The 21,284-nt window shown below is 35.4% G+C and overlaps 1 protein-coding gene across 4 annotated transcripts in view; it reads left to right on the forward strand.

The window, feature by feature from the left end:
• The first annotated feature begins 258 nt into the window (after window positions 1-258).
• The window catches only part of LOC147076513 (uncharacterized), a 39,566-nt gene continuing 18,540 nt past the window's right edge, over window positions 259-21,284 (forward strand). The window contains exons 1-5 of one of the 4 annotated variants that reach the window (XM_085941169.1): window positions 259-598; window positions 3,686-3,962; window positions 5,139-5,441; window positions 8,175-8,291; window positions 19,913-20,680. In XM_085941169.1, coding sequence (XP_085797295.1) covers window positions 476-598; window positions 3,686-3,962; window positions 5,139-5,441; window positions 8,175-8,291; window positions 19,913-20,680 — 1,588 coding nt within the window. In that variant the 5' untranslated portion in view covers window positions 259-475. Of the gene's footprint in view, window positions 599-3,685; window positions 3,963-5,138; window positions 5,442-8,174; window positions 8,292-8,460; window positions 8,645-13,877; window positions 14,112-19,912; window positions 20,681-21,284 lie in introns of those variants that run through there. The other 3 variants (XM_085941170.1, XM_085941171.1, XM_085941172.1) reach the window with 3 other exon arrangements.

Below are 21,284 nucleotides of genomic sequence, written 5' to 3' on the forward strand. Positions count from 1 at the left end.
TACAAACATACAAGCTAATTTAATTTGACTTGGTATATTAACAAAAAACCTATTTATCACAACAGAGCGAAACTTAAAACAAAAAGTACTTATCCATTAAAAATATATTTTATTATTTGCTGATTTTTTAATTGTACACAGTGGCTAAATATAGCAATTAAATTGTGTTTTTTTTAAACATTAATTTTTTTTTGTGCTGGCAATATAAAACGATACAGCCGTAAAATTATTAAAAATAAAAATCATAAAATAATTTTTGACGTTTGTAATGTTTATGCGTGGTTCATGTATTCTAGAATTCTGAATATTTACAAAATACAATCAATTTACATAGAATATTTTACTGAAAGACATCTGGATATTGTTATCAAGTGACTTACGACAGTATTTTGATTATTCCTAGTTAGTTTTGCGTGCCCATTTTGGTTATTTAGAGAATTATGTCAGAATCGTAAGTGAATAAATCTCAGCCGAAATGGGCAGAACTAAAAAGAAACCCGGCCCAAAACGCAGAACGAAAGCGGCGACTCCTGAAAATACTACAGAGACATCGAGAATATTTATTAAGACAGAGGAAGAAAATGAATCGCCTTTAAATGTAAGAATAATTGAATACTTGAGAGGTAGAAATGGCAACCAGTTGATGAATGAGATCGACGCAATACTATTCTTTTTGAGTCGTGTTCGCCCCTTAGATGGAGCATATCGTCGGTGTTTTGTAAAAAGGGCGAATCAACCATTTTGGCGAAATCGAGACTTTAATGAAAATACAATATGAACCCCACTAGCTTTGTTGTGTAAAAACGGCGAATTTGTATCTCTACATGAAAGTAGGTACTTAAAAACGATAATCGACTAAAATTAAATTAATTAAAATTACGAAATAAAAAGCAACTGTGACATATTAGGCCTTTTAAAATATTATATAATAATACCTATTATAATGACAGTATTCTTTCTAAGCTTTATTATAAACTTGTTAGATATTTATAATCATCTACAGGTAACAAACAAATAAATGTCAAAAGTTAAAAACCCTCCTCCTGTAAAATAGCATTTTGGTTGATTCGCCCTTTTTACAAAACACCGATGATATAGTCACCACACGCCGCCTCCAAGAATCCTTGTCGATCGCCACCCTTGTCATAGTGGGTCTATTCTTTACTTATCGACCGCTAAAGTGATAAAGTGATTAATATTATCAAACTTAGGGTAGGTTTGTATCAAAGTTTTAGCACTTATTGTAACAGTTATAATAAGTTGGTTGTAATTGTTGCAATAAGTGCTATATTTTAACTGTTAACCTTTGACTGTTTAGACGGCTAACTTATTGTAACAATTATTATAATACTTCAATACAAATATGTAATAAATACTATCACTTTAGCGGTCGATAGTCGCCTTGTGTATAGAATAGACCCACAGGTTCTGTTTTGTATGGCAAGTTGAAGACAATTATTAAAAACAACTGAAGCCTACTTAATTCTAATTTTGGTAAACATACTTTTTCTTTCGACCATATCCGATCATATGGGCCTCCACAGGATGGAGGTTTGTATTAACAGATTTTGTTTTCACGAGAAATGTATGTCAGCCACTTGCTCAACCTATTAGGTCCATACTCTGACTCATACACAAATAGAAAAAAAACAATATGTGTACTTGCCAGACCCAGGATACGAACCTGGGACCTACAATGCTATAAGCCGACGTTCAAGCCACGCGGCTATCGTACATACAGTACAATGTATAATCAAAAATATTTGAAAAACCGCCCTTCATTCACATTTTTAATGTAAAAAACAAAATATACGTATGCCACACCATTTATACTATGACTAGACAATGGCGAAGGGTGGTAGTAGGCTGTTTAGATCTGAAATAGTGCACACTAAACTTTGTCAGTCATACGTATTTTCATTGAACTAATGTACATGTGCATGAATTTACTTGCAGCAATAGTGTGTATTTTAAACTGTCGCGATAATAACTGTTTACACGTAATAGTGCTGCTGTCTTGCCAATCTCATTCTTCAAGAGTAGGCGAGACGCGACGTTGTTATTTTATGGTACTATTTGACAAGTCGTGAAAATCGCTTTATCTTAAAATGAGACCGGCAGATTCGCCACTATCGTTCTACTGCGGAGGCGCATATATCGAACAAATCCTAACTGTCTCAACTTTTTTGATTCATGCATGCAATTTTGCAACTTGCACGATGATACATGTTTAGACATGCATTTTCTTGTTATGGCCGTGACAATACGTACTGTCAGCAGTAAATCCATGCATGTGTAAACGGGGTATAAGACTATAAATTGCAGATAGTGTTAGTTTTTAAAATTAAATTTGACTCTTGAAATCAACCATATCTGCTCTTTAGTTAGAGCATATGGACATCATCTGGCACCTCCAAGAATCCATGTCGCTTGGTTGTCTTCTTGTGTACCTCCGCTGTATACGTACACTCTGCGGATGGTATTTAGCGGTCTCTCAGAACGGTGGAATCTAGTTGGCTTGGATAACAGGCAAGCCACGTTGAAGTTCTTTTCAAGCATCCGTAGCACATGGCCGAACCAGGTCCAATGTTGTTTCTTCACTTTAAGTGTGATGACTGATGAGAGACTGCATGGTCCGCTCTCTTATCTCCTTCTAAACTTATATCACGGCACACGTTGTTCTGAGCTTTCATAAGGTGACATGACTCATTACCATAAAGAATGTAAGCGTCAAATAGGTAACACTCGGTTGTAACAGAGTACAGTCGTGAGTTCCAGCCATTGTGCATCGAGTTGAATGTTACTCTAGCTATTCCCATTCAATTCCTCTTTGCAAAGTGTCATCTCCCGTGAAGTTATCCCCACTTGATGTTTTGATTATCACTAATCTAGTTGATTTTCTTTGGGCTGATTTTAAAATGACATGAGACAAATAATTGTTATGCAGCCTATCGATAATCTCATGAATGCTCTTGATTGAGTTATCGAATAAGACAGCGCCGTGTCAGCTCGCATAGCTTCACTGTCAGTGACAGCTATGCCTCAGTCAGGTGGTATTGACTTTTGTGGTATGAATTCAAAGAAGATGATGAATTGAAACAGAGCAAGGACACAGCCCTGGCTGACTCCAGTCATGACCCCAAACCATTCCATGACATTATCACCAATTCTGACACAGCATTCACTATTCACGATTATGGCGATGATCTTGGGAAGGATCCCATATGTTCGCAATATCCTCCAGTAGGAGGGGCGGTGCGGACTGTTGAAAGCCTTCTCATAATCCACAAAGCAGTAGGCCAACGGACTATTTAGCTCATGGCTCTGCGGGAGAAAACATTGAAGGTTGTGAATTTGGTCAGCACATGTGCGTCCAGGTAGAAACCCAGCCTGGTTTTGGGAAGAGAAATGAAGCAAGGACACAGCCTTGTCTAACTCCAGTTGCGAGCTAGAACCATTCTGTAACAGTGTCACTGATTCTGACACAAGTTTTGAGAAAATCACATAAATATATTGTGACTGTACTGGGAATCGAACCCTGAGCCCCCGAATTAGAAACCAGCGTCTTATGAATTTGATACATTTATTATCCAGAGTTCATCCTAATTATATAATGGAATATGTTTTCTTTGAGGGCATTTCATTTTCTATGCATTTTCTGATCATACTATTATATTTATTACAGGAGTTACTTCCGACGAACATCGCATGCGAAATTAAGCCAGAGAATGGTGACGATTTTTATAGTGATGTTTCTTTCGACGACAGTTCGAGTGACCTACCAATTTCTGCTGATAATCCCATTAGAAATACGGTATCTGGCATTAACAATGACACAGCAGATGGCATCGGTTATACGGCATCCAAAATTAAGTCGGAAGATGATGATTATGTAACATCGTCTTCTTCTGAAGAAGATCCACTGATGGCTGGGGAAGAGAACGATAAAGAAATGCCTTCAGGTAAGTTATGTAATTATGTATAGATATTGTTTTTTTTTTTTACAGAATATATCCTGATTGAGAAATGTTGATTGGGTGAATCTAACTCAGGCCCAGATAGAATCAAATATCGATATTATGTAAATCTAACTAACTACAAGAAAGCCACGATCAAAATTGGATGATAGATGCGAAAACCTTGGATTACCATTTAGTTACATGTATCTAATTTGGCATTCACGAGACAATCAACAGGCTCCATGACAATTCGTCTCGTGTTAGTTTTAAAATCAATGCGAATAAAACCAACATTTTGTGCAATATCACCTGTCCTGATCCAGACTTTCCTCTGATTAGTGACGTTAAAAATATCAAGTGTCGACAGCTTCAAATACCCAAGAGTACACATCACGGGAGATGGCATTTTGCAGAGAGAGCTCGCTATCCGAATGGGAATTGCTGGAGCAACATTCAACTCGATGCGGAGTGTCTGGGACTCAGGATTGTACTCGGTGCATTCTGACGGTGATGCTTTACGGTAGCGAATCATGGCATCTTACGAAGACTCAGAGCAACCGTATACTGAGCTTTGCGACGGATACTAAGTAGGTGTGCGGTGGTATGACTTTAGGAGCAACGAGGAGATAAGAGAATGAATCGAGTAGCCTCTCACGCATAAAGTGAAGAAGCGACATTGGACCTGGTTAGTCCACGTGCTAAGGATGCTAGAAAGAACCTCAACCCGGCTTGCCTATTCTTTGAGCAAACCGGATTTCGGCATCCGTAAATACTATCTATAGAATGTATACGGCGGAGCTACGAAATGCTGGTATGATCTGAAACGACTCAAGAAGACTGGCGAGTGACATGGGTTCTTGGAGGCATCGTGTGCTGTCCATACACTCCGGCTGAGGGGCGCGCACATGGCTGAAGAAGAAGAAGAATTTGAATATTTTAGCCTGAGTTGTCCTAATTGAAATATCGAAAAACATTAATGGATATTATGAAATATTAATATACTTTTTAGAATAGTGGATCACATGAAAAGACCTAATATTTAGAATGTTGAAAACAGTTATATAGAATCTGCAATCTCATATTGTTATATTATTATCTTTGACGTTGATGTATTTGATTGGTCGCCGATGTACATCCACAGCATCTCAATTATAAATTAATATACATTTTTCTTTGCAGCCAACTCAGGTATCACATCCCAGGTTCGTACATGCAAGAATGAACCCGTCGCTAAGCTTCTTCCTTTGGTAAACGTGATGAAAGATAACAGAGGCAACGAAGTGTACAGCATAGACGGGCACACGTTCCGCTTCCACGCCATCGGCGACAACGGATCCATACACATTAAATGTGGCCAATCGCATCGCACTGGGTGCCCGGGGGTGGCTTTAATATCGAAGACGGTCAATGCTGTAGCTGTCATCGCACTGGGCGGCTCGCATAATCATGGGATGGCGAAATCGGACAAGAAATCACGTACAGGTATCAATTTAACATATTCCGACAATCTTTTCCACCCGTTCCAAATTGTTAACTAGACACTAGGATTTAAATAGATGGCGATGTGTTAATTTGTCGATACGTATCTCATGAGCCGGTAGTCAAATAAAAATAATTAATTTCTTTGTTAAACATTATTTATCAGTAAAAATCATAAATTTTAAGTAATCCAGTATATTTTTCGCACTCGTTCATTCATAGCCATCTACACTCGTAGATATGTGCGTTAATATCGTCGCCGTAGCGTACTAGCCAAGACCTGAACAAAAACCAACCATAAGTGCGCGTGAGAAAGCATTCGGCATACTTATAATCTCCGCAATATGCGTTAGAGTAAGATAGAAGAACATAGAGTAACATAGAGTTAGCGGTAATTATTTTTAGTTAATTCAGTAGAAAAGATGGTTAACAGTGTTGTATTTAAACGTGGTAGTCGTAGTGCGAAGCAAGAAGCTGGTATTACGTTTCATAGGTAAGTTCCACCAACCGCAAGTAACAACAAAACGCACGTAACACGGTTTTACTTAGCAAAACAAAACGCGGAGTCTATACAGTTTATAGTCTAAGGTACCAGCGTAATATTATGCTAATCGGACTGGCTGGACTCTATCTCCTTCTTACTAGTGCGTATTATGGAGTATGAGGCTCGCTCGCACGCATTCACATGCGTATAATATATTCATTCTAATTCGAAGAACCGTTTAAGAGTGCTCGTGAACAATGTGTGGATTATAATTAATAGGTTCGGCGTTCTTCAATGAAGAATCAAGATGAGAATACAGGTATGTACTGTTATATGATATATAAAAAGATTTTTTAACTATCCATGTTGTTTTTTGTGTATCAGATATAAACACTTTTTATCAACATGTAATTGTATTAATTAACTTTGTTCCTGTATGTATTGAACTTTATTTATTTTTTAACCTCTAAAACATTACTTGTCTGTAGCAGGGATAAGTACTATGATTGTATAAAGGATATTATTAAAGTTAAAATGAATAAATAAATTGATCAAATGTCCTAAATCTGACGCGCCGTGTTTATCTCGTTGATACGCAAATGCCTGATTATTTTTTTTATTTATTTAACCGGTTCTATGCCTTCAGCGAGTTTTCTTGCTCTATGAAGCTGTAATCGACAGGCCGCACATACTAATTCTGCGAGATTTCTCATCCGACTTTAAACTCAAATTACTAGACACTGCCGATTGATTTGCATAATCGAAAACAATAAACACATAGTGACATCTGTTTGAATAATTATGAAATACTAAGTCACAAATTATTGGTATTACAAGTAAGAGTTTCGCTCTACATTCAACATGTGTTAAAAATCGACCTGTCAGATACTCGTGAGCTAAAAAGAGGGTAACTAATCAACGCCTAAATGGTCTTTTATATAAGGATATAACAGTGGCGAAGGGTGGAGATAGGCTATTAACCCTATGAACGCGAACTATATATCAGTTATTCCAAATACACCGAGAAATAAACTATATTCGTGATATTCTCGCTAAAATAAATCGAAGAAAATGAAGACGTTAAAATATATCGAAGCAATGACATCCCGGCCAATATGGCGGACGTCCAGTGTTCACATGCACGATTTGAATGCATATAAGCAAGCGTATCGCCGCATTTGTATTGGAAATAAGGGCTGAGTACACACTGCTAGCGTTACTATGATAGATTTATCATTAAAAAGTCATTTACACTATTGTTCGAAGATAACATTCGTAAGTCGTAAACTCAAATTTTATTACCGCGTCAAATCATAATATATTTACTTTCGTCGCCATAAATTAATGTTCGTCATCAATGCTATAGTCGACACTTAACTCATTCATTTAGTGCTAACACTGCGACTGGCACGTTTGGAGTCGTTGGCCATTATATCTAATTAACGTGTTATTTAAATGTGGTAATTAAAAGGTAATTAAAGAATTAGCAGTGATTGTGTTAAGATTAGGATGTTTTGGAGGATATATAAAAAATAATTACCTACGGCTAAAATACCATATTATTTATGGTGCGCTGTCGACTTTCTCATTTTACAAAAGGCCCGTCGAAAGATTGTCAGGCAAAAATCGACCATGTAAACATGGCACTTCGTGGCACATATAAAATATACGTCATTATTACACGTAAAAATAAATGTAAATATGAAATATGGAACAATGAACAAAGACATACTATATTTACTGGAGAGCTGAGCGTCGATGAAATATTACTTTTAATTGAGAAGCAGAATTTTTAACCGGATGGCTGCCAATAGCGTCTTAAGCCGCGCACTTTTCCGTGAATAGAACGCCGCTCATACAAAAATGACATCTTTGGACGTACCGCTTTAAACGGGATTTTACTAACGTAAATCAATTATTTTAAACATACAAATATGTTGAACACACAACGACATCTATTAGGAATATCGACACATACTCAGAATTGAAACAGAATTCGTTTTTACCACTTGAAACGTAAATTGAAAAAAGCTTTGTCACTGGAATAAATGGTGGCGCTAACAGGGCTGTGTAATCCATTATCACAGTTTATATTACGGCCTTCCCCGAATTCCTGGTAAATTCTTAAATTCTGTTTTAATTCGTGTTCCATGTTTGGCGATTCGGATTATTTTTTGTGTACCTATTTCGCGGTAGAATATTCTGATTTTACTTTATTTCTGTTGAATTAGTTTTATCATAATTACTTTCAGAGAGAAAACAGAGTGCTTTGACACGTGATTGCCCTTGCCGTTGTTTGCCCTCCAAATCTGCACCGACGAAACGGAAGTCGGAATTGCCATTGCGTCTCACAGAAAGGCACTTTATGGGTAAATTACCTACAAAAGAGGATAAAGCTAAAGCAATGAAGAGATGTGTGGTGTGTCTGTCCAAAAGATTAAGAAAAGAATCAAGATATCACTGCAATCAGTGCAAAGTGGCTCTCTGCGTGGATATTTGTTTTGAGACCTATCATACCATAGAAGACTATTAATTATTTTAAAATCTTAGTGCGTGTATATAATTTTAATATTAAACTTACATAAACAATTACTTTTGACATATAATTTAGTTCGCGTATTTTCTATGACACATTTTGTGACAACCTTGATTTGTCATAAACATTTTAATTTTGTTATTATGGATAAATGGCGGCACAACCGGCGCACTCTTCATTTATTTGGTAAGTTTTTATAAGTAAACTTTAATATGTTTTCAAAAACGATATATTTAGAAGGTTTTATTTTTGCTATAAATTCGCGGCGTGCAAGGTACCGCCATATATACACCTGCCAGGAGTTAAAAGGTTGAAATAAATAACACAAACTAAAATTTACCAGGTGTGATAAACTGCAAAACAATGTTTATTTTTGATAGCCCTGGCGACGCATCGAGTACGCCCGTCTTTTCAAAGGCGCGTGATTCGAACGACTGGATATTGAGTGTTCTTTTCAAAAATATACTTGTTTTTTATTTGACATTTTTACAACGTTTTTATTAGCTCATATTCTTATTTGTCCTGTGGTTGTTTGTTCAGTACAAATCTTGCAATCGATTTTTAACTAACTTCTCGACATTTGAAACTTTTAGAATATATCAGCCAATGCATTTTTATTAATACTTTTAGCCATCTTTAAGTAGAATTGATTTCATTTTCAGTTAATTCTGTTTTGTATGAAAAGTTATTTCGGAAGAAATTCGTAAAAAGTAAAACTATTATTGGTTGCTAAGTGGGTCCTAGCAACTAAATTATTAATATAATATATACGTGCGTTACTATGGAAATCAGTGTGACATTTCAGTATTATTTCTATCGAGTACAAATTTTTTTTGATCGTTTAAGCTAGTCAAGTCAAGTTTATATGATTCAACAGAAAATTTAAAAACGTTTATAAAAAGTTCTTTTTATGTTGTAATTTTATTAATTTATGTGAAAAAATAAAATGAATTGGACACATGAGTAATAAATCAAACTTAATTCAAACTCAGTTTATTTCTAATGTAGTTATTTGTTATTATGATCTGTTGCCTGATATAATATCTACCTAAAGGTTTGACCTAATTTTTAAAGCATATAACCACAAGTGTGTCTTTCTTGTTTGATCGAAAATACGAGATAAAGTCTATGGCATGTTAACATGCCAATCGCGTTAAATGGTGACTTAAATCGTGCACATTAAACTTTGTCCGTCATAACTGTTTGTTTTTATTGAACTAAGACTACAATTTGAATGTGGTATTGGTTAGTTTTTAAAAATCAATTAAACCCTGCCTCAGCCAAACCAAAATAGTTTTGGTACACTTTGGGCAATCAGACAAAATTGTGCAAATTTTTTCATTCATTCTTTGTTTTCGTTGAACTAAGAATACATATTACAAATGTTGTTGGTTAGTTTTTTTTTAAATTCATTAAGCCCTGCCTAACCAAACCACAATAGATAAAAAATATTATTCTATCTATAAAATAACCAAAATTATGTATGATTTAATGGCATAATTTTAGATATTTTATAACTAGACGAGTATTGTTTGACTATTATCTATTATGGCTTGGTTTCGCAGGGTTTAATTGAATTTTAAAAACTTACCAACACCATCTGTATATTGTAGTTTTATTTCAATGAAAACAAATACTTATGACTGACAAAGTTTAATATGCACTATTTATGTCGGATCTTAACAGCCTACCTCCACCCTTCGCCACTGGGATATAATAACAGTCAATTGGTATGAGCACAGTTCATTATCAACTAACTATAAGTTTAATAGAATAGTATGTATTATTAAGATGAACGCGCTCGAAATGCAGAACTTAGAGTTCAATTCGAATTCTCGTTTTTAGTCTGCCACTCACTGGCGTAACCAAAAATGCAATTTTATTTGAAAAATGTTTATTGGGTTCTTGCGGGTTATCTGTGATCAATTTTAAAATATGAATTAACCCAGCAACCTAAGAACCTAAAAATCTAACAAGGGATCTATAATTAAGCCCATATCCGGAAAACGAGCATTATCCAGAAAACGTCGTTCAGAGATATTGGCAGTTAAACATTTCAGTTGCTTGTTGTGGAGATACCTGTTATCGAAAATATTTATTTCTGATGAATAAAAGTAGAGAACACGGTTTATTAAACAAAAAATTCGGTGTGTGTACTTATGTACGTGCGTTAGAAGTTATACTTCTTTGGCGTAACAAAACAAAAACAAAACTTGTGAATAACTGGATTCTTTGACAAGCTCTTAATTATCTTGTTAAATTACACACTCAAGAAAAAGGACCGCTTATTGGAACGCCGCTGGTTTATTTCTATACACTTTAACTTATATTACTAAATTATGTTGTGGTTTCTCGTTGTTTTTATTTTTAAAGTACCAACTGTCACTCTGACGTTTAATCGTTTGTTTATGTAACGAATTGCAAATGGCCGACAATAATAAATTCGCTGCCTAGGCATCGGAACAATTCTAAACTATAATATTATACTGTATAATCGTCACGATTGCAGTATCACACTGTGGCGTAAAGGTAGTTCGTTCGGCTGATAACCGAACAATCGGTGGTTCGAATCCAATCGAGTGTGTTTTTTTTCGTATGAAAAAATAAATTATGTGTTACATGTCACACGCCAAAAATACACTCTGATCTGATTTCGCAAATGCGCCAAAAGAAGTATAACTTCAAAAAACACTATTTTTAACGTTTATTGTTTCAGGAAATTCTTCTATCATTGAAAATAGAGAACGTTGCAATGCGGAGTCGTCAATTATACCGCTGATATCCCCCTTAACAATTCGAAAAAAACCGTTGAATGAAATAATAATACTCTGCTCAGATTCAGATTCAGGTGCAGATGACCATGTCCCTTTCGAGCATGGACATTCAATAAATTTGGAAAGTTCAGAATCATCAGACGAGGAGAATAGTGGTCTGAACATTAATGAAAATTGTGTAGAGGTCAGTTTAGTTTATCTTTCCTGTTTTAATATTCTTGTTATTTTTTATATTGATATTAAAATTTGTAATAGAGAAAACCCAGTTTTAGTGTCTCTTTAAATGTAGTATAGCTTTAATTATTAATACTTCCAGAGAGAATTTTAAGCTTCTATATCTGTTTCGGCATGGTATGTAATTTTTTTTTTTTTTAGAGCCCCGAAAGTGTGAGAGGTTCATTAAAAAGGGTTGCAAAATCTAAAAATACTAAAACACCAGTAAATCCATCACTCGATATAAGAGAAGAAGACGGATCAGACTACATTTGTGACGATGAACCGTCGTCGTCTCCGGAAACGATTCCGAAAAAAATGGTCACTCGAAATATGATGCCGTATCAAGCTGCTGAAACATCATCGCCGAATTTCAAAGCCGATGATACTTTGAGCAATAATGAAAAAAAAATTGAGGTGACAAGTCATTTTAATCCGTTAATTAACGTTACATATTTATTTATTGTAAAAAAGATCTCGACAACACAGTTATCCATCAGAATGTCAATTAAATATATTATACTCTCCACTGCCAAGTGCCTAGTCGTGATTGATTTTTTTGTATTTCTACTGTTCCCTCGGACGAATGAATTAAGTCATGTGAGTGTCTGTTTTTTTTTTCAGAAACCTAAAAAAACAAATAGGACTTGGGACAGAAAAAATGCATGCGTTTACTGCGAACGTTTAGTTACCAATTTTACAAGACATTTAAAGCGACACCATCCGAACGAGACAGAAGTGTTAAAATATATGTCGATAGCAGATTCCGATCCGAAAATTAAAAAAAAAAAGAGACAAGACATTACGGACGAGTTAAGAAACCGTGGAAATTTTGTGTATAATAGTAAAGTTTGCTCTGAAAAGGAAGGGGAGTTGTTACCTAATAGGAGAAACATGCAAGACAAAATGGCAACGCCTTCAAGTTTTGTGATTTGCAAAACATGTTTAGGCACGTTCAAACGTACTACATTTTATAGACACAAGAAATGCGGAAGAGATGGTGAAGAGAAACGTGAGGACATGCCAGAAAACTACAAGAAACGTGTCATTTCAACTCAGTCCTTGTCAATTATGCCAAAATTATCTTCAGCGTCACGAGAACTTCAAGAAAATATCCTACCGATGCTGAGAAATGACGAAATATCACTTTTGATCAAATATGATCCGTTGATAATATCTTTTGGTTCAATGCTGTTGAAGAAAAAGAAAGAACGGAGATGCCGTAAAGGCATATGCTCCAAAATGAGGGACCTAGCAACTTTGCTAGACATTGTAAGCAAAAAGGATCCAGATGTGAAACAACTAAAAGATGTATTAGACCCCAAAAAGTATGCACTATTTATAGACGGAGTGAGAGAAATGTGCGGCATCAACGAAAGTACAGGCCGTGTTAATGTACCGAGTATTCCGACAAGACTTCGTCCGTCTATAATCGGGTGTATTGAAATTCTTTACACTGATTCAATAATGACCGAAGATATTTCGACCGCTCACCCAGATGACGTTAAAAAAAATTTAGATAATTTTAAAACACTGTTAAAATCTAACTGGCAATGGGAAGTGTCACCGGATGCTGAAAAAACAAGAACAGAAAGTTTAACGACCAAAGCTGTAGTCCTACCTCCCGATGAAGATACTAAAAAAGTGATGGTTAAAGTTCATTCTCTTGAAGAGAAATATTATCATGAATTAAATCAAGATATTACAATACTTAATTATGAAAACTTATGTGAAGTAACTATAGTTCACATAATACTGTTAGACCGCGAAAGGTCTGGTGATGTTGCTGAAGCCGAACTCAGTTTCTACGTCAATAGAAAGAGGGATGAAATACCTTTAGATGTAATTAAACTGTTAGATCGTGAACAACGGGATGCAATCACCGATTTGGATGTATTCCAAATACCCGGTAAAAGAGTTCGCGCCGTGCCAGTTTTATTGACAGACGTCATGCGGCAGAATATTGATTTAATAGTTTCTTGTAGAGAATCATTAAATATACCATCATCTAACGCATACTTGTTTGCTAGGCCGCTAACTGCGGAGCCGTTTGACGGTGGAAAATGTTTAAGCCGAATAAAAGATATGCGTAATTTGATTGATTCTAAAATGTTGACGGCGACCGTGTCACAAGTTCATGCAAATCAAAATGATCAATATACTGAGGATCTGGCCGATCTCATCGAACATGAGGTACAAGCTATTCAAAAAGGCGTTGTTGGAAGCGAGTTATTAGCGATAGAGAATACGTCATCCGACCTGAAAATAACCGCCGAAATCATCAAAGACAAAGTTGTTCCTGTTTTAAAAATTGACGCAGATATGCTAGATCGTGATACAAAAATCAAAGTAAAAAGACGCCTTCGCTTGAGTTCTGACACGACACGTGAAAACGATGACTTTGAAGAAGAAAAAAAAGAACGGAAGAGATGGAAAAAGGTACACGTGAAATGGACTGAAGAGGAAGTTCAAATTGTGAAAAAATACTTTACGGAAAACATAACAATGAAAAAAAATCCTGGCAAAGCAAAATGTTTGAAAGTTTTGAAAACAGAACCAAGACTACATAAACGCTCCTGGGAGCAGTTGAATACTTACGTAAATAATATTTACAAAAACAAATTAAAATAACGTATGATTATAATATTATATTCTACAAGAATATGGTAAGTAGGTAATTGCTGTTTTTTCACCGTTATAATAAGCATTATATCCTTAACGGCTGTCTAGAAAATAATGTCGATTGAAACAAATAATATTTTTTGATTCTGTACAAACAAAAATTTCTTTGTTTTCATCTTGGCAAGTCAAGTTGTGTCCAGTGATTTTTCAACAACATTTCCTTTTAACCATTTCTATGCCTCACGATATTACTACGGCAGTATCTGACAGGCCGCAGATTTTATAACAAACTTAATATAATTATATTTTTTGGAAATATATTGAACGTATATCATAAAGACTTACCGAATAAATACACAATTTGTCGTTTGTGCCGCCAGTTGCGCAGACACATTTAAAACTACTCTTAACTTAAAATACTTAAAACACTTAACATTTAAGACACATTTAACACTTTTAAAAATGTCAGGGTTGTTACAAACTGTTGACTCTATAAAATCCAGATATACCACCTGCGAAATATGTCAAGTAATATTAGATGCTGGTGGCTATCGAGGTGCAGTGCGTAAGGCGCTCGCCTTCCATCCGAGAGTTCTGGGTTCGATCCCAGTGAGGATACAATATTTATGTGTTTTTCTCAAAGCCTGGGTGTTTGTGATTGTTCAAAATTACTAACAACCACCTTGTACAAAAAAATATTAGATACACGGCAACGAAAAATGTTCCAGTCTAGAAAGGGGGTTTCCTCTCCGTTTATTCTAATTAGTGTGAAAACGCTGTAATAACGACACGGTAAATGTACGCCCACGGTGGCCGCGCGGCATAAGCGTTGGACTACAAAGCCGTGGGTCCCAGGTTCGAATCCTGGGTCTGGCAAGTACAAAAAATTGTTTTTCAATTTGTGTGTGTCAGGGTATGGACCTAATAGGTTGAGCAAGTGGCTGACATCCATTTCTCGTAAAAAAACAAAATCTGTCAATACAAACCTCCACTCTGTGGAGGCCCATATGATCCTATCAGGATCGGACATGGTCGAAAAAAAAAAAAAAAAAAAATGTAGAGCGAAACTCTAACTAAAATTACTGTAATATTGATAATTTTCACAATTTTTTGTGGCTTAGTATTTTATAATTATTCAAACAGATGTCACTGTGTGTTTAATTTTTTAGATCATGAAAATCAATCGACAGCGGGTAGTAATTTGATTTTAAAGTCTGTATGTGCGGCCTGTCGATCACGGCATCATGGACCGAAAAAACTCGCTGAAGGCATAGAACCGGTTAAGTCCAGTTGCAATTATAAATTTGTGCATCATACATACAGAATCTTACATTCTTAGTTATATATCTTATGTCTGTTTTGTCTTGAATAAATAATATGTTTATTATTGTTTACCTACGTAATTGTAGTTATAAGCATTTAACATAACGTCGCTGCACGCGAAATACCTTCAATGTGGCAAAACCATGTTTAGGAGATAGAGACTTAAAACTGCTTTAAAAAATCTAGAACATGATAATTAAATAAATAATAATGCAGTTTCGTGGAGTAATATTATTTACACTATTTTGGATAGTAAAATTATAGGATTTGCTCACAAGTTTTGCAGAAAATGCTTTAAACGTGGATTTTTGCATTGTAGGTTTATTTGACAGTCTGTATATCGTCGTTGCGCCTTCAAAATCGGCTGAAAGTGCGGAAGTCACATTTTTATCATTTTTATCGGTATGCATATTTAAATGTGTATTCAAATTTTGTTAATGTTGAAAATTTGGGAGTCCAATGTCACATTGTTTTCAAAATACTTACTTCCAAAACGACGGTAGTCCAATTATTATACTTTAGAACTGAAAGAGTGGATGTCCAATTTAAGTAATTTTTGCTTTAAGCTATAGCAAAAAGATTTATTGCAAAAGTGCAGAAATCCAACATACGGAGTTTTAGTCCGAACGCGAGTGAGTATTTTCACTAGATTAGATTAACTATATTAAAACTGTTCTGCAAAATATTGAATATTGTGACTTCCAGACTTTCAGCTCTAAGGTACCTACAGATTTTATCATAAATCATATATTTTTTTCCTTGGTATTGAAGGAATTATTATAAAATTTTTAGTGCAAAAAACCTGTTTTGTGAAATTTATGCACATAGCCGATTTTGAAGGCGCAACGACGATATATATTTTGCCACAATTGAACACCGCGAGAGCGTATACAATTTCTCCGTTGTGCACAATCGAGTTAATTAGTTATGTTCATCATAAAATTTGATAGGAATACATCACATTGGAGATTTATAACTTTCAGCCAAAACAACATAACACATTGTATGTTTTTTTCAACGATAAAGAAAAAATTGGTGGTATTTCGCGTGCAGCAACAATAAACATGTTGTATAATACAAGATACAAGCATTTATATTTTACCATAGACAATACAATGAATAATGATAATAAATACCTTGTGTTGATTGATTCATTGGTTTTATTTTTATATAATAGTTCCTTAAAACAGGTCATAAACCTTGAAAATTAGTAGCTGTTATGTGAATGCATTACGTTGCGTCATATATATAGTTCAAACTTCCAGTGGGTTTAAAAGTGTGGGATTTTGCATAACATGATGTTCATGTTATTTTTTTTTTATATGAGTTCAATAAAATTGATGGAAATCATGCAGATATTAGTAGGGGAGATCGAGGTGGGTTGTAAACTCACAGTAATGATATGTACTGTCCAACAAGAAGATTTAGGCACAAGCCGGAAGGCGCTGTCGTCGACTAAATGGGAGGAACTTGTTAGTTCACAGTCTTAACACGTAGCCAAGAAGATGTTGCTCGACAGTAGAGAGCGCCTATTTTTCTGTAAAATCAAGCCGTGTTTCTTGCACATAGAGGACAGTAGAACCTCGATTTTATTATTATCAACTTAACTATGAAACATTATACCATCGTGTTGCTTCTCAGTACGGCTACCAAATTTAAACACAACATAGTCAACCATATATTCTACTAAAATAACTAAAAATAATTACCACTAACTTTATATTTAACTCAAAAACAATAAATTTCAGCAACACGTGCAGTTTTTAAATGAATTTAATCAGTCAAATCCATATTTATTGGCGATGTTTTGAAAAAATATGGTACAGTTCGGTTATGAGGAATACAGCGGAAAACACATTTTGAAAATACCCGATATACTAGATTATTTGTTAGTTTGGGTTAGTTTAGGTTAGGTTTGGTCAGGTTAACCTAACAGATAATTCAGTATATCAGCTGTTTTCACAATGTGTTTTCCGCTGTATTCCTCATAACCGATCTGTACCAAAAATATTATTTCTGCTGTAGAAATTCTATCTTACTCTAACGTATAGTGCGGAGATATTATAAGCGTGCCGAATGCTTACCTACTCGCACTTATGGTTTCTTTTTGTTCAGGCCATGGTTAAAACAATTTTTACATTTTTGGTCATAACTTCCACAGTTTCACCACTAATACCATGGACATGTACTTTTAGAAAGCGTATTTCATCCTTTACTTGCATTTAAAAGCAGTAAAGGAGCAATTAATTACTTATTAGTAAATAATCCTTTTTAAGGGAAGTGTTCCAACTGTTTCTACCCTGCTAGTACCGAGGTAAGTTGAAACAGCAAGTAAGGTGGTTGAAACATTTTTATATAGATTTACATCATAATACAAGGCTTATAATTAATTAAATTTATGAAGTAATCAGGATGTTTTTAATAGAATTTTAATGTCAGCGAAGATTCTCTTGAAAATTTCAATCTAAAATATCAATTATTTGCGAAGTTGTGTTGATTCTATTGGAGTACTATCTTTTGTGCAAATCATTAAAAAATGCATCACAACGCATCCAAATCTAAGCCGAAACACGAAGCCCTCTGATTGGTTCATTCCAATCGGATCAACAGAGAGAAAAATACAAAATGCATATCACCGCTCTAGGAATGGTTTGTCGAATAGACCAAATGTCAAATGTTCAGGAGACGAAATACAAATTTCAGTATCCTATATTTAAATACATGGAGGTATGTAAATTGTTGTTTTTACAGCATGTGAATGCTGTATTTATTATAAAGTAATTTAAAGAAAAGGATGGTTCTGGTCCATTTAGATAGTAAAAATCATTCTGCATTTAAAGGTCGATTTCGTCAAAAACGGATAGTCGACAAACCAATCCTATAGCGACGATATATCATGGGAAAGTGGGCATGGCTTACATGTGTGTCTCGATATTTAAATTGATCCAAATGTATCAATTTAGGTAGGTATACCATCTTTGGTAACAGATCAACAAATGAAAAATGATCAACAAAAATCTGACATACTGTTGCACCGGATTAACTTAGTATGAGAGGAGATATCTATACTTATATTATATATAGCAAATACACTACTGTCGTTGGGCCTTATGGCCTGTTAAAAATGTGTTAAAAAAAAGAATATAATATTATTAACACATTTTTTAATAGGCCATAAGGCATAAAGTCCACTAAAGCGGACTTGCGGGGCGCTCGCGCATATTCTATGTGAATCATCGAAAATACAACATAATCAAATACGCCAGCGCACACTGGATTTGACGACGCATTGTGCCCGCGTGCCCCATGATTCATCGTTTTTTGGCTTCTCAGCGATACGAATTAACGAAAATACAACGTAGTCCATTCATTGAACACGGCAAGCAAAATCACGCTCCTTGAAGCGTCGTCGATAGACGGGCGAGAAGCCATTATTTAATAACAGTGAACCCATTGTTTAGTTTGCTGCGTGTCCAATATTTCGCTGGTAGAATGATGTCATCGTGAATATTAATTACAAGCCCAGAGAAATAATATAAAATTTTTATTGCTTTTTTATGAGAGACGCTGATAATAATTATTTTGTGCTTCTTGGGCCCCTTATTACATAGGTGAAGGGTAATGCGCGGGTGGGAGGGGGCCTACTCAGTAGTGAGCGCACCGAGCGCTTTTTTGGTGGACTTTATGTCTAAGGCCCAACGACAGTAGTGTATGTAGTAATAGAAGAGAAACAATCACAAACATCCAGGCTTTGAGAAAATCACATAAATTTATTATGACCTCATTGAGAGTCGAACTCAGGACCCCTGTATTAAAGGCCAGCGCCTTATTCCCAGGACTACGAGGGCTAAATGCAGAGTCTTGTGATATGCCCAATTAAGATCGGGTGTGTTTTGTTAGGGTCATTAACTTCAATGTCCCGTACAAGGAAGCCATTCTTTTCAATTCGTTAAATGATTTGTAAAATTCATGTTTCTTCAAGTTTCTTAAACAGTTTTATGCCTTCAGCGAGTTATCTTGCTCTATGAGGCCGTGATCTCTCATCTGACTTTAAACTAAAATTACTAGCCACTGTTGATTGATTTGCATAATCAAAAAAATTAAACACACAGTGACATCGGTTTGAATAACTATGGAATACTACGCGACAAATTATCGATATTACAGCGATTTTAGTAAGAGCTTTGCTCTACATTTAACGTGTGTCGTTAAAAATCTGCGGCCTGTCAGATACTGCCATAGTAATATCATGAGGCATAAAAAAGGTTAAAGGTCAAGATATTGTGTGAAGGTGGAAAATGAATAATTTTGGGGTAACCTTACGAGGTTTGCCTGAATAATCTAAATGCTTTCTAGAAAAGCTGTATAATATGTCATTATGATACCTTGTCTTTTCTCATCTTATAATTAATGAACATTTAATGACTTAATTGAGAATAATTATTATTTTGTATCTTCAATTGTCACCTGAAATTCAAACTTTGCACATCTGAAAGTATCTAATTAGTGTTTTTTGTTTCAGATATGGTTCCTAGAGAACCTATTGACTCTTCATCATCAGACGACTCCGACAGCAAACCGCTATTATCACAAAAAAATCGTAAAAGTAAAAAAAATATTAAAAAATGTTCTACAAAAAGTGTTCAAGATACGGATACGGAGTGTTCTATAAGCGGTGACTTTGACATGGATGCGTATTCTATAAACAGTGATTCAGAAAAATGTGGTGTAGAAAAATGTTCTACAAATAGTGTTGTAGATGGAACGAGTTCTACAAAAAATGTTTTACAAGCAAAACGAAGGTCTACAAGAATTGACAAGAATAATGCAAATAACAGCAAGTATTTGGATACAAGAGAGTGTTCTACGAAAAGTGTTGTAGACACGAGACGGGGTTTCAAAAAAATCGTGAAGAATAAAAAAAATATTTCTGCAGATGACGATTCAGATGCCGAAGATTTTTCTATGAAAAGTGTTAAATCTACGAACGTCATTGCGGACAGTCCGATGTTCACGGTCAAAGTCCTAAAAACACGCAAGGGAAATAATGAGTTCTTAATTGATGGATTTGTTTATTTAATGTCACGCAGATCGAAAGGAACCGTCGTTTACGTGCAGTGCATAAATTTTAGGAGGAAGAAGTGTATAGCTAGGGGCGTGGTTAACTGCACGGAGGGTTCTTGCACGGTTCTCAGAATGAGGGGCGAGCATAACCACGAATCTGACGCCCTGGGCATCATACGCAGAGAGGCCATCGGGCTACTAGTTAAGAAGATCAAGGAGCAGCCAGGTGAAGATACATTTTGTTTCAACTATCTTTTATTCAAGACTTCATATTATACAAGTTTTAACCATTTTATGTACTGATCAGCGGTAAGCGAAATTAGTGTAATTTTTATTTGTGTAGCCCAGTGGCGAGGGGCGGAGGTAGGCTGTTAAGATCTGACAAAATAGTGCACACTAAACTTTGTCAGTCATACTTATTTGTTTTCATTAAACTATGAATACAAATTGCAGATGGTGTTGGTTAGTTTTTTAAATTATACATACCAAAACTATTATGGCTTCATTTACGCAAGGTTTAATTGATTTTATAAGGATAAAATTCAGGGACTTCGTTGATAATTTGAAATGAGTTCGTTGTGATGTTGAAGGTGGAACTATGGCGAAACCTGAGCTTGTGCCTCGCTCACCACAATAGCTCACTGTACCCGGATAGAGTCTCGGCTAACCGTGTATACCGTTGTCCGAGCAAGCAACATCTATGCTAAGCTGAGTCAGGGCCAAGTCCGGCCCAAAGCTAACTGATTGTTCAAGGCCGAGGATCGCCTTATATAGCGAACTAGGCGGCCCCTTCCTCGCCGTCCAGCTGATAACGCCGGTGTGCTTCGGTG

The sequence above is a fragment of the Rhyacophila brunnea genome, unplaced genomic scaffold (assembly GCF_057557595.1).
Source record: "Rhyacophila brunnea isolate RB1 unplaced genomic scaffold, BYU_Rbru_1.0 scaffold_13, whole genome shotgun sequence".
Taxonomy (NCBI): Eukaryota; Metazoa; Arthropoda; class Insecta; order Trichoptera; family Rhyacophilidae; genus Rhyacophila; species Rhyacophila brunnea.